General features: G+C 37.7%; 1 protein-coding gene across 1 annotated transcript in view; it reads left to right on the plus strand.

Annotated features, from left to right (window-relative positions):
• The first annotated feature begins 2,527 nt into the window (after positions 1 to 2,527).
• Positions 2,528 to 13,661, plus strand: part of MDFIC2 (MyoD family inhibitor domain containing 2) — a 122,628-nt gene continuing 111,494 nt past the window's right edge. Inside the window, exons 1-2 of the mRNA XM_053599538.1 lie at positions 2,528 to 2,602; positions 3,137 to 3,224. Coding sequence (XP_053455513.1) covers positions 3,137 to 3,224 — 88 coding nt within the window. The 5' untranslated portion in view covers positions 2,528 to 2,602. The remainder of the gene's footprint in view (positions 2,603 to 3,136; positions 3,225 to 13,661) is intronic.

Genomic DNA, 13,661 nt, shown 5'->3' on the forward strand with positions numbered 1-13,661 from the left:
AGAACAAGGGATCCCATTGCAGACTGGGCAAGGGATTTGAAGAGAAACTTCTCTGAAGAAGACAGGCACATGCCCTTCAGACATATGAAAAAATGCTCATCATCTTTAGTCATCAGAGAAATGCAAATCAAAACTACTTTGAGATACCATCTAACTCCAGTGAGACTAGCCTATATCACAAAATCCCAAGACCAGAGATGTTGGCGCGGATGTGGAGAAAAGGGAACACTTTTGCACTGCTGGTGGGAATGCAAATTAATACATTCCTTTTGGAAAGAGATATGGAGAACACTTAGAGATCTAAAAATAGATCTGCCATTCAATCCTTTAATTCCTCTACTAGGTATATACCCAGAAGACCAAAAATCACATCATAACAAAGATATTTGTACCAGAATGTTTATTGCAGCCCTATTCATAATTGCTAAGTCATGGAAGAAGCCCAAGTGCCCATCAATCCACGAATGGATTAATAAATTGTGGTATATGTACACCATGGAATATTATGCAGCCTTAAAGAAAGATGGAGACTTTACCTGTTTCATGTTTACATGGATGGAGCTGGAACATATTCTTCTTAGTAAAGTATCTCAAGAATGGAAGAAAAAGTACCCAATGTACTCAGCCCTACTATGAAACTAATTTAGAGTTTTCACATGAAAGCTATAACCCAGTTACAACCTAAGAATAGGGGGAAGGGGAAAAGGAGGGGAGGGAGTGGAAAGATGGAGGGGTGAGGTGGGTAGAGGGAAGGGGATTGGTGGGATTACAACTGCGGTGCATCTTACGAGGGTATATGTGAAACTTGGTAAACGGTCTGTGAAGCTAGTGAATGATGCCCCATGATTATATTAATGTACACAGCTATGATTTAATAAAAAAAAATAAACAAATAAATAAAAAAAAGAAAAAAACGAGAATTAGATCTTGTCTCCAAATGCACGAGGAAACAACATAAAACACCATCATTATGTATAGAAAAGAGACAAATTAAAGGAATTTGGCTGTATTCTACAACCATGAGACAAATGAAAACACTATTATCTGTTTTTGATATGCTTGTTTAATTTATAGAACAATTACTAATTAATGAGAATCATGTCAAGTATTGAGCAAGAGATATAAAATACAAAGATAGAGGCTGAGCCCTCAGAGGATCACAGGTCTTGTCAGGAACGAAAAAGCCGAAGACTAAGATGAACCAAGAGGGATCAGAGAAGGAAAAGATCATTTCCAGATGAGAGAGATCAAGAAGCCTTCAAGGTAGGGGTGGAGATGAAATTTTGTGGAAACATTTCTAGGAATGTTAATAACAGAAACAAGTCCGTTCAAGGAAGGCTATTAATACCATTAGATTATAGCAAACAGTTGGAAGCCTCTATGAAATCCGAAGACTTTGTGGGTCACAGTTTGAACATCGAAGTATAGAATATGACCACTCGCGGTCTTTCTTGGCTGTCTAAGAAATCTGTAATTTTTTATTAATAATTGGTGAAATTGAAAACTATTTTAGTATGAGAATTGGCTGATGGAGGATGTGAATCCTAGTAAATGTGGAATGTAAAGGTCTTAGCAAAATAACTAAGAAAATGCTATGAAAGCTATGTTAACTAGTGTGATGAAAATGTGTCAAACGATCTATGAACCAAGTGTATGGTGCTCCATGATCATATTAATGTACACAGCTATGATTTAATAAAAATTAAAAAAAAGAAAAAAAATGATACTAGGAGCAAAGAACAAGGAGAAATGAAGTTGGAAAGGAGATGAAATGGACACAAAGCCATGAAATAATAAGCAGCTAGTTAAGAACACTGGAGGAAGCAAACTACTTTGGGACAAAAAATAAACATTACTTTTCATGATAAAAAAATGACAATTTTTAGAATTGGTAAACTGTTCATCAGCATGCATACCCAAGGGTTATGTTTTCTGTTTTTAACCTTCCATTGAAAATAGTATTATCCTTAACTAAGTATCTAACAATAAATCTTCTTTGGATTGTTATTCTGAACCCTCTTTGGAATATCTGCAGATAATTAAAAGAACTTGAAATGCTTCTTTGTTGCTTATAAAATGTTAGGGCGGGGAATTTGCTTTTCAAAATACCAGCTGCAGGGTGAACTTCCAGAAAATGTAGCTTTAAATGTTTCCCTTTCTTTTCTTTGAACCCAAATAATCTGTGTATATTTTCACTACCTTTTTACATATACCTTTTAATATTAACCATAAGGTGATGAATGGTGGGGAAGGAAGGAAGGGGAGGAAGAAACTTTGTCCATGTGAAAAGAGTTCTTTTTTTTTTTTTTTCTCGATTTTGCAGAGTGTCATTTTAAATGAGTGCTAGCCTGGAGAAGGTTTTTATTGCTGTGAACCACAGGCTTTATATTACCTTAAAAAAAAGAGAGAGAAAGAACTCTCAGCTGCAAGTTGGATGCTTCTGGCAGCAATACAAATCTAGCACCACCCAGGGAGGGAGTGTATTTGTTTCTTCGCTCACTTTGTAATAGTTGGGGAATGCTGGACATCCCAAGACAAGGGAAGCCACAACACGCTGCTCCCCAGCCCCACACCTCGGGCCTCCTCCTTTTGGAACACACAGGTGAGTACATTGCGTTGCTGCTGCTTCAAGCACAACATCCTCTCCTTCCTTGTGAGCAAGCTGGTGAAAGTCAAGTGCACTGCACTGAAGATGCAGAATGGGTCTCCTCCATGCCTTCAGGGAGCTCACCTTGGGCTGGCTTAGGTCATAAGCTTCTCACTCTACCCAATAAATTCCTGCAAAGGTCCTCTTATGTTTTATTGTTATTTATCTTTGCAGATCACTTTGCTGCCCGATTGTTTGTTACAAACCTATGGCTATTTGTGAATCTATTATTCTTTCACATTCAGAAGTTGTAACATAGCCATCTTTATTGTTGAACAGTGAAATGTCATATGAAGTTTCGTTTTCAATGCAATATTTTAAAATAACACAAATGGATAAAATAGATGACTTAACATGGGGCAGTGAACTGAGAAACGATAGAAGTAAAATTTTCCCATAATGTGGCAGTAGTCTCTAAATATAATACTCAATGTTATAAATTTGGGTTCTTAATGAATTTTTTATATCACAAATTCTGCTTCCACTTAGATGTCAGAAACTGAGCTGGAAAAGATAAAAGTAAGAACAGCTGAGCATTTTGAAAATGATAAAAATAACATTTCTTGGTTGAAGGAAGGTAAGTTTTCTTGCTCTTGATTTTCTATTGGTGTGAAAAATTTGTTTTTGTTTGTAAGCAAGGAATAGCAGGGGGGAATGAGGGAAATGCCCTGGCAGTTCAAATGATATTAGTATTTCTGATTTGCATTAGTACTTCAGATTTGCATTCCTTTTTTGTTTTCTTTTTTTTTTGTTAACACCTTGGCCTAAGTGGTTGTTTGGGGATCTTTAAATATTAAAATGCTTCTTATAGCCCTTATGTTGCAGGAAACATAGATTACTTTGTTGGTAAGACTTAATATGCATTTTCAATTCATATATGTATTTTCTCTGAAATTTTTGTAGTGCTGTAGATTTTTTTTCCTTTATAGCCAAGAAGACTAAATAATTTGAGGACAAGTGTTTTAAAATAATAATCACAGAAAGGAATGCATGCTGTAGGAAAATATGTCTACGAATAGAATCACCATTCACTGCACTTAGAGAAGCCACCTTCCCAGGGGAGAGTGCTGTCAGCCACGGGCACAGCATGCCTAAGAGGGTTACTTGAAATACACACTCAAATCAATACGTTCTCCTATGATGAGTATGAATTTGTGCACTTTTGAAATTACCTCTAAAACCATGATTATTTACTAGAAGGCTTGGTTTTATAATCTTGATTTTATGAACATCTTTATTGTCTCCTAAAGGAAACTGATTCAATATTTTTTCTAAATGAGTATGCTGTGCCTTCCCCCCCCCATTTTATGCATCTATTAAATTGTAAAGGGACAGCTCTTAAGTAGTTGAAATTTTAAAAAATTGTTTTATGAGGTCATGGGAGATGGTAATAAACACGTCAAGTACGTTATACAACACCAAAATAGTAATAATGTTAACAACATCTACAATTTGTATTGACATTTATTGATGATTATGCTTAGTCATCATGACAACTCTATGAAGCACTTAACTATCCCCAATTTACCCATAAGAAAACAGAGGCTTAAAGAGTTCAAGTAACTTGCCTAAAAGTACACAATTAAGAAGTGCTGGAGCTGGGATTCAATTCCAGGTTATATGTGTCTACAGAAAGTGAACAGAACCACCACCTCATCATGTTCCAAAAAAATGTTTAAGTTACTTGTCAGAACATGATCTGTGCTAAAAAAATGTTTTCCTACAGTGTTTAAATCAACACCTCCAACTTCATCGTACCCTCACCCTAACACCCATTCTCATCCTAAATCCCACCCTATCCCCACCCTCATTTTTAAAATGTTTACTTTTCTAAAAGAAAAATCACTCCTTTTGCCCAATGGCCCAGCCACCACATTTAATAGTGGAGGATAAACGTTAATACAGACATGAAGTGTTCTCAGAATCATTTCCTTTAAAAAGCTACAGGGCTACAAACTTCTTTTTATTAAAACATCTTTTATATAGAATTCTTTAAAATCAAAGTACAGGGGAAAAAATTAACTTATATAAAGTTCCCCCTGTGTTTTCTTTCAATTCCCAAATCCATGAAGACAGAGATGTTCTTTATTGCACTTATAAAAATTATATTATTTATTTTTACTTTAATTGCTGCATGCTATAGATGTCATATAGAAATTGATAGAATAATCAATTGTTTCCTGATGAGTTTTCTTTTTTAAAAAATCGTGTCCGTTAAGTACAACTTGGGCATTGAATTCTCTTAATCTATAAAATCTAATTTCCCAGGTGACCTGCTTTATCTCATTTGGACACTTCATTTGAGCTACACTCAAATTATGTTTACTATATTTCATAAAAGGAAATTGAGCCAGATGCTAGATGACAATATCTTAATTGGGAATTATCAGGATGAGTTAGTTTTCAAACATAAATGTCTTTTGTTTTTAATGTTAAGAAAAAGTATATGGGTTGGTTTATTAAAAAAAAAAAAGGACAAACTGGCACAGTGAAAAGATCATGGCATTGGAAGTCAGCAGGCATGGTATATAGATCTCAGTTCAGCTACTGACTAGCTATGTGACTGCAGCAGTTAACTACACTTCCCTGAGCCTCAGTTTCATTAGCTGGGGACCAGAATACCTGCTTTATGTGGGGACTAAAATACCTGCTTGGTGAGACTGTGAAAATGAGATTTCATTATTTCTGATTCTTTTCCTCTTAAAATCAGGCTTCCCAAGAGTAATGTTTTCTGAGAGCTTGGCTCATATCTTGAACAATCTGGAATAGCATTGTATATTTTTATTGCATTTTCTATACATTCCATCATTTGGTATCTACAACAACCAAATGTACAGTAGTCTTGTCCCCATTTTATAGATTAAAGGACTGAGGCTTAGAGACACTTTGGATCTTGTTGAAACTTACAGTCCTGGTTAGCGGCAAATTGCATCTTAAAACCAGGTCCCCCAGTCCAAATTCTGTTGTTGTTTTTTTTTATTAAATCACTTTTTTAGTACATGGCCTTCCCAACAGTTATCAATCAGAATTTTAAATTTATCAACCTCCCCTCCCTCTATCTTTGCTTTAAAAAAAATAAAATGAATGCTTTAACTTGTTCTAAAAATCACCACCCCCACATGAATAGCAAAAGTGGTTGCATCTCACATCTCAGTGTCTGTGTTGCCCCCTCTGGCATGTCATTCCAGAACAGTCCTCATTGTTAAAATATGAATAATCACAGCAACACCTTATTGCGGTTGGGGTAAGCATTTCACTGGAGTGATGTACACAAAGCAGTGAGAACAGCACGCCACCCAGAGTGAGCTTTCAGCCAATAGTAGTTACCATTCCCATGACAATCACCATTCTGAGAACTGCTGCTCTTCCTTAGCTTCTCAGCCTCAAATTTTTATCAACTTTGTCCAGTTCAATGTTTATTAATTGTGGCATGACAAGAGACAAGTTATGAGGATGACAGAGAACTATATATATATATATTTTTTTTTTTTTTAAAGGAAGCATACTCTTGTGCTCAAAGTGCTTATTCTTTAATTAACTCAATTTTCTTGCTCAGAAAGGCACCGGGGCTCTTATTTGCCCTCCACCTTAATTCAGTTAGATTAGGGGGCTGTGGAAGAGATGGTAGAAGCCACTGGAGCACCTGAAACTGCATTCATTCCAAAGGAAATTGAACCTGGTTTCACCCCCTTCAAACCTTGAGGCAATCTTCCACCAATACCAGTCATGTAGCCTTTAAATTCTAGACATCCCAAGTTTTAGATTCATCAGATTCCAGGTTCCAACTTAAGAGATTTAGCAGACTGTAGGTGGAGCCAAAGAATAAATGCTTAAAAATAAGAGGTGATTCTGAAGTAAGATGTCCAAGGATCATAGTTGGGGAAATTTTGTCTTAGGAGAACCAGGAAAACAATGTATGATTTTGAAATAAACATCAGGTGAGATGAGATACCTTGTGCAACTGCAGACCAAGGTGGGCTGGGAAGTCCAGCCTTGACAGCAGTCACAGTCTGAGCAGATAAAGAGAAAGAGGTAATGCTGGGATCTGGCATCACAGATGGGAAGATGCCTATTTTGGTGCTAGGGAAATGGGCACATTGGCTGGTTGTTTGTGTGTGGATTAACGCACAAAATGACGGGTGGAAACGGATTGTGTGCTGACTATACATTAAGTAGGTGGACCCTGGTTCTGTGTGTCACTTCAGGTCTGAGGGCAGCTTTGGGTGTAGAAATCTATAAATCTGTAACAGGTGTGCCAAGTCAGGCAAGACAGGTGGAGGCCAGGTTAAGGGAGGAGGGATGGTGATGATTAAGATAGCAATACATTCAGAAGCTCTGAAGGGAGAAAAAACATGACCTGAATAAAAGTCATATCAAAGAGAGGAAGCAAATAGGCCCAAATGTGAAAAACTTTATGGAGGAAAAATTGATACAATATAGAAATTGGGAGAAAAAATTGCAGGTGGAATACAATGGCATGTAATACCTCATTAAGCCAAGGAGTATTCTGGGTAAGCATTTTAGTGCTTGTAGCTTACACCATTTGATACGGAAGAGAAGCAGTAAGATGAAGGGATGGAAGCCCTTAAATTGTTGTCATTTGCAGTTTAAAATCACAGCATCACCAGCAATTGAAATGCACGCAATTTCTTATAGTGTCTCCTGATTTTTCAGATAATCTGAATTTCTATATGAAATCTTCTGATTGTTAAAGGTTAGGTAATAATAATAACAATAGCAACAACAATAACGTCAGTTGGGACAAATGAAACCAGGTTCTAGGGTCTATTTCAGCACATAGGCTGTCAGTTTGTAACTTCTGTTCTAGGAATGTACATTTCTAAACAAAATGCAATACAATTTCCTGAAAATTTGTTTCTTATAAACATTGCTGCATCTATCTATCTATCTATCTATCTCTACACACATCTACATATCTATATGTCTGAGCAAAGTCAAGCAAAGCCAATGTGTATATAAATGTGTCTCTCTTTATATATATGCACACATATTTATATGTATGAACAAAGTCAAGACACTAATCATTTCACCTAAAAATATGAAGTTAAGAATACTGAAATGAGGGGGTGGAGCAAGATGGCAGCCGAGTAACAGCTTCCTTGCATCTGGGCACCGTGAGTCTGGGGATATAGGACTCCAGGCATCTCTGGCTGGTGGGATCTGCCTATCATCACCCCTGAGAGGATACAGGGAGTCGGCGAGAGACTTCTGGACCCCAAGAGGAGGACTAAAGCAGTGGAAAACCGGCAAGTGGTCGCGTGTGTTCAATCCGCCTAAACCCGCCTGCAACTGTAAGTTCAGTAGCAGCGAGACTGCAAACCAGAAAGGCCTTACCTGTGAACTGTTTTGGTGTCTTTGGACTTGGCACTCAGCTGAACTGCCTTGGGGAGAGCCTGAGCGGGAGTGCGGAGAACTCTGGCCTTTGTCTAGGGCCCCAGTCTGAGCCGCTGAGCCAGACGGAGCTAATAGAGTTTGGCTGTGGGTCACAGGCAGACATTGTGAGCGATCTGCCCTGGCAAGCTCCGCCCTCAGGGTCGCAGAGCTGGAATTGGGTGGGAGCTGGTAACCCAGCGACCAAGTAGCCTAAGGGCGGGGTCTGAGCCGCCTTGCAGCCCTAACCCTCGGGGGCAGAGGGAGACCAGTTTTGACACACAGGGTAAGTGGATAGCCACTTCAGCAGTGATTCCAGCAACAAGCACTTCCCTGAGAAAGCTTCTGCTCAGTAAGTGAACAAGTTCAAAGTGCCTTTTAAGTGGGCTGAAGAGAGATTTAGGGTGTCTACCTGCTGGGGTTCGAGAAACTAGCAGCCTCCAGTCGTATCAGAACTGTGATTAACATCTCATACCCCAGAAGACCACGTGTTGCCCAGACAATATTCAATTCCATATACATACTGCTTTGTTTTTGGTTGCGTGTATGTTTTTTTTTGTTTCTTTGTTTGGTTTTTTTTTTGGTTTGGTTGTTTTTTTTGTTTATTTTGACGTTCTAGATTGTTGTTTTGTTTTTTAAGTTCAACCTTTTCCATACAGATCCTTTTTCTTTCTCAATTTTTCTAGTTTAATTATAATTTCCCATTGCTGCCTATTTCAATAATCTGAACTTCATTTTTGTTAGTGTTTCTACCACTATTATTTGGTTTTTCCAGCCAATTTTATCCCGTAAAGTTTTCTGTTTGCTTGTTTTGGTTTGATTTATAGCATTTTTGTCTTTCCTCTCTACTTGGTGGAGGTGGGGTACTGTGTCTGATCAGGTTAGCAAAGAGCTGCTGACCTCAAGGGAACCACCCCACTTGGCACCCCCAGAAGGTGTTTTTTTTTTTTTTAAGGTTGTATCAAAGTACCCTACTGTACACCTATATTGCTCTGTCTCCCTCTTTCTGTGCCTCTCTTCTTTTTGTCAATATTCCTTTCACCCAACCACTCTCCTTTCTCTATTTTTCTTTTTTTTCATTTTTTTTTTTCTTATCACTCAGTCCTCATTTCTTTCATCGCTTTTTTGCTCTTAAACCTTCTCACCCTTCTGGTCCTGTAACCCTTAGTCCACAGGCACAAGAACTTAAAGAGCAAGAGGAATTGAAAGGAAAATTAGGGCAAGTAAACAGATAAAAGAAATCACCCATGAGGAAGAATCAGCAGAAAACTCCAGGCAACATGAAGAACCAGTCCAGAACTACCCCGCCAAGGGACCATGAGGTAGCTACTGCAGAGGATTCCACCTATACAGAAATGTTAGGAATGACAGAAAGGGAATTTAGAATACACATGTTGAAAACAATGAAGGAAATGATGGAAACAATGAAGGAAACTGTTAATAAAGTGGAAAATAACCAAAAGGAAATTCAAAAACAGAATCAAATAAGAGATGAACGATATGAAGAATATAAAAAGGATATAGCAGAGCTGAAGGAAATGAAACAGTCAATCAGGGAACTTAAAGATGCAATGGAAAGTATCAGCAACAGGTTAGACCATGCAGAAGAAAGAATTTCAGAGGTAGAAGACAAAGTTTTTGAGATAACTCAGATAGTAAAAGAGGCAGAAAAGAAGAGAGAGAAAGCAGAACGTTCACTGTCAGAATTATGGGACTTTATGAAGCGTTCCAACATACGAGTTATAGGAATTCCAGAAGGGGAAGAAGAATGCCCCAGTGGAATGGAAGCCATACTAGAGAATATTATAAAAGAAAATTTCCCAAATATCACCAAAGATTCTGACACACTGCTTTCAGAGGGATATCGGACCCCAGGTCGCCTCAACTCTAACCGAGCTTCTCCAAGACACATTGTGATGAACCTCTCCAAAGTCAAGACCAAAGAAAAGATTCTGCAAGCTGCCAGGAGTAAGCGCCAGTTGACCTACAGGGGCAAATCCAGCAGATTGACCGCAGACTTCTCTAATGAAACTTTCCAAGCAAGAAGACAATGGTCATCTACCTTTAATCTACTTAAACAGAACAATTTTCAGCCCAGAATTCTGTACCCTGCTAAGCTAAGCTTCAAAATTGATGGAGAAATCAAATCATTTACGGATATACAAACATTGAGGAAATTCGCCACAACAAGACCAGCTCTACAGGAAATATTTCAACCTGTTCTGCACACTGACCACCACAATGGATCAGCAGCAAAGTAAGAACTCAGAAATTAAAGGACAGAACCTAACCTCCACACTGATGCAAAAGATAAAACTAAGCAATGGACTCTCACAAAATAAGACGAATAGAATACTACCACACTTGTCAATTATCTCAATAAATGTTAATGGCTTGAATTCCCCACTGAAGAGACATAGATTGGTTGACTGGATTAAAAAACACAAGCCATCCATTTGCTGTCTGCAAGAAACACACCTGGCTTCAAAAGACAAATTAAAGCTCCGAGTCAAGGGTTGGAAGACAATTTTTCAGGCAAATGGAATTCAGAAGAAAAGAGGAGTTGCAATCTTATTTTCAGACACATGTGGATTTAAAGCAACTAAAGTCAAAAAAGACAAAGATGGTCACTTTATATTGGTCAAGGGAAAAATACAACAAGAAGACATTTCAATTCTAAATATTTATGCACCCAATTTAAATGCTCCCAGATTCTTGAAGCAGACCTTACTCAGTCTGAGCAATATGATATCTGATAATACCATCATAACAGGGGACTTTAACACTCCTCTTACAGAGCTGGACAGATCCTCTAAACAGAAATTAAACAAGGATATAAGAGACTTAAATGAGACTCTAGAACAACTGTGCTTGATAGACGCATATAGAACACTCCACCCCAAAGATAAAGAATATACATTCTTCTCATCACCCCATGGAACATTCTCCAAAATTGATCATATCCTGGGACACAAAACAAATATCAACAGAATCAAAAGAATTGAAATTTTACCTTGTATCTTCTCAGACCATAAGGCACTAAAGGTGGAACTCAACTCTAACAAAAATGCTCGACGCCACCCAAAGGCATGGAAACTAAACAATCTTCTGTTGAATAACAGATGGGTGCAGGAAGAAATAAAACAGGAAATCATTAACTTCCTTGAGCATAACAACAATGAAGACACAAGCTACCAAAACCTGTGGGATACTGCAAAAGCAGTTTTGAGAGGAAAATTCATCGCTTTAGATGCCTACATTCGAAAAACTGAAAGAGAGCACATCAACAATCTCACAAGAGATCTTATGGAATTGGAAAAAGAAGAACAATCTAAGCCTAAACTCAGTAGAAGAAAAGAAATATCCAAAATCAAATCAGAGATCAATGAAATTGAAAACAAAAGAATCATTCAGAAAATTAATGAAACAAGGAGTTGGTTTTTTGAAAAAATAAATAAAATAGATAAACCATTGGCCAGACTAACGAGGAATAGAAAAGTAAAATCTCTAGTAACCTCAATCAGAAATGATAAAGGGGAAATAACAACTGATCCCACAGAGATACAAGAGATCATCTCTGAATACTACCAGAAACTCTATGCCCAGAAATTTGACAATGTGAAAGAAATGGATCAATATTTGGAATCACACCCTCTCCCTAGACTCAGCCAGGAAGAAATAGAGCTCCTGAACAGACCAATTTCAAGCACTGAGATCAAAGAAACAATAAAAAAGCTTCCAACCAAAAAATGCCCTGGTCCAGATGGCTTCACTACAGAATTCTATCAAACCTTCAAGGAAGAGCTTATTCCTGTACTGCAGAAATTATTCCAAAAAACTGAGGAAGAAGGAATCTTCCCCAACACATTCTATGAAGCAAACATCACCCTGATACCAAAACCAGGAAAAGACCCAAACAAAAAGGAGAATTTCAGACCAATCTCACTCATGAACATAGACGCAAAAATTCTCAACAAAATCCTAGCCAATAGATTACAGCTTATCATCAAAAAAGTCATTCATCATGATCAAGTAGGCTTCATCCCAGGGATGCAAGGCTGGTTTAACATACGCAAGTCTATAAACGTTATCCACCATATTAACAGAGGCAAAAATAAAGATCACATGATCCTCCCAATAGATGCAGAAAAAGCATTTGATAAAATCCAGCATCCTTTTCTAATTAGAACTCTGAAGAGTATAGGCATAGGTGGCACATTTCTAAAACTGATTGAAGCTATCTATGACAAACCCACAGCCAATATTTTACTGAATGGAGTAAAACTGAAAGCTTTTCCTCTTAGAACTGGAACCAGACAAGGTTGTCCTCTGTCACCTTTACTATTCAACATAGTGCTGGAAGTTCTAGCCAATACAATTAGGCAAGACAAGGAAATAAAGGGAATCCAAATGGGAGCAGAGGAGGTCAAACTCTCCCTCTTTGCTGACAACATGATCTTATACTTAGAGAACCCCAAAGACTCAACCACAAGACTCCTAGAAGTCATCAAAAAATACAGTAATGTTTCAGGATATAAAATCAATGCCCACAAGTCAGTAGCCTTTGTGTACACCAACAACAGTCAAGATGAGAAGCTAATTAAGGACACAACTCCCTTCACCATAGTCTCAAAGAAAATCAAATACCTAGGAATATACCTAACGAAGGAGGTGAAGGACCTGTATAAAGAAAACTATGAAATCCTCAGAAAGGAAATAGCAGAGGATATTAACAAATGGAAGAACATACCATGCTCATGGATGGGAAGAATCAACATTGTTAAAATGTCCATACTTCCCAAAGCAATCTACCTATTCAATGCCATTCCTATCAAAATACCAACATCATACTTTCAAGATTTGGAAAAAATGATTCTGCGTTTTGTATGGAACTGGAAAAAACCCCGTATAGCTAAGGCAGTTCTCTGTAATAAAAATAAAGCTGGGGGCATCAGCATACCAGATTTTAGTCTGTACTACAAAGCCATAGTGCTCAAGACAGCATGGTACTGGCACAAAAACAGAGACATAGACACTTGGAATCGAATGGAAAACCAAGAAATGAAACTAACATCTTACAACCACCTAATCTTTGATAAACCAAACAAGAACATACCTTGGGGGAAAGACTCCCTATTCAATAAATGGTGTTGGGAGAACTGGATGTCTACATGTAAAAGACTGAAACTGGACCCACACCTTTCCCCACTCACAAAAATTGATTCAAGATGGATAAAGGACTTAAACTTAAGGCATGAAACAATAAAAACCCTCCAAGAAAGCATAGGAAAAACACTAGAAGATATTGGCCTGGGGGAAGACTTCATGAAGAAGACTGCCATGGCAATTGCAACAACAACAAAAATAAACAAATGGGACTTCATTAAACTGAAAAGCTTCTGTACAGCTAAGGAGACAATAACCAAAGCAAAGAGACAACCTACACAATGGGAAAGGATATTTGCATTTTTTCAATCAGACAAAAGCTTGATAACTAGGATCTATAGAGAACTCAAATTAATCCACATGAAAAAAGCCAACAATCCCTTATATCAATGGGCAAGAGACATGAATAGAACTTTCTCTAAAGACGACAGACGAATGGCTAACAAACACATGAAAA

Source organism: Nycticebus coucang, chromosome 8, assembly GCF_027406575.1.
Source record: "Nycticebus coucang isolate mNycCou1 chromosome 8, mNycCou1.pri, whole genome shotgun sequence".
Taxonomy (NCBI): Eukaryota; Metazoa; Chordata; class Mammalia; order Primates; family Lorisidae; genus Nycticebus; species Nycticebus coucang.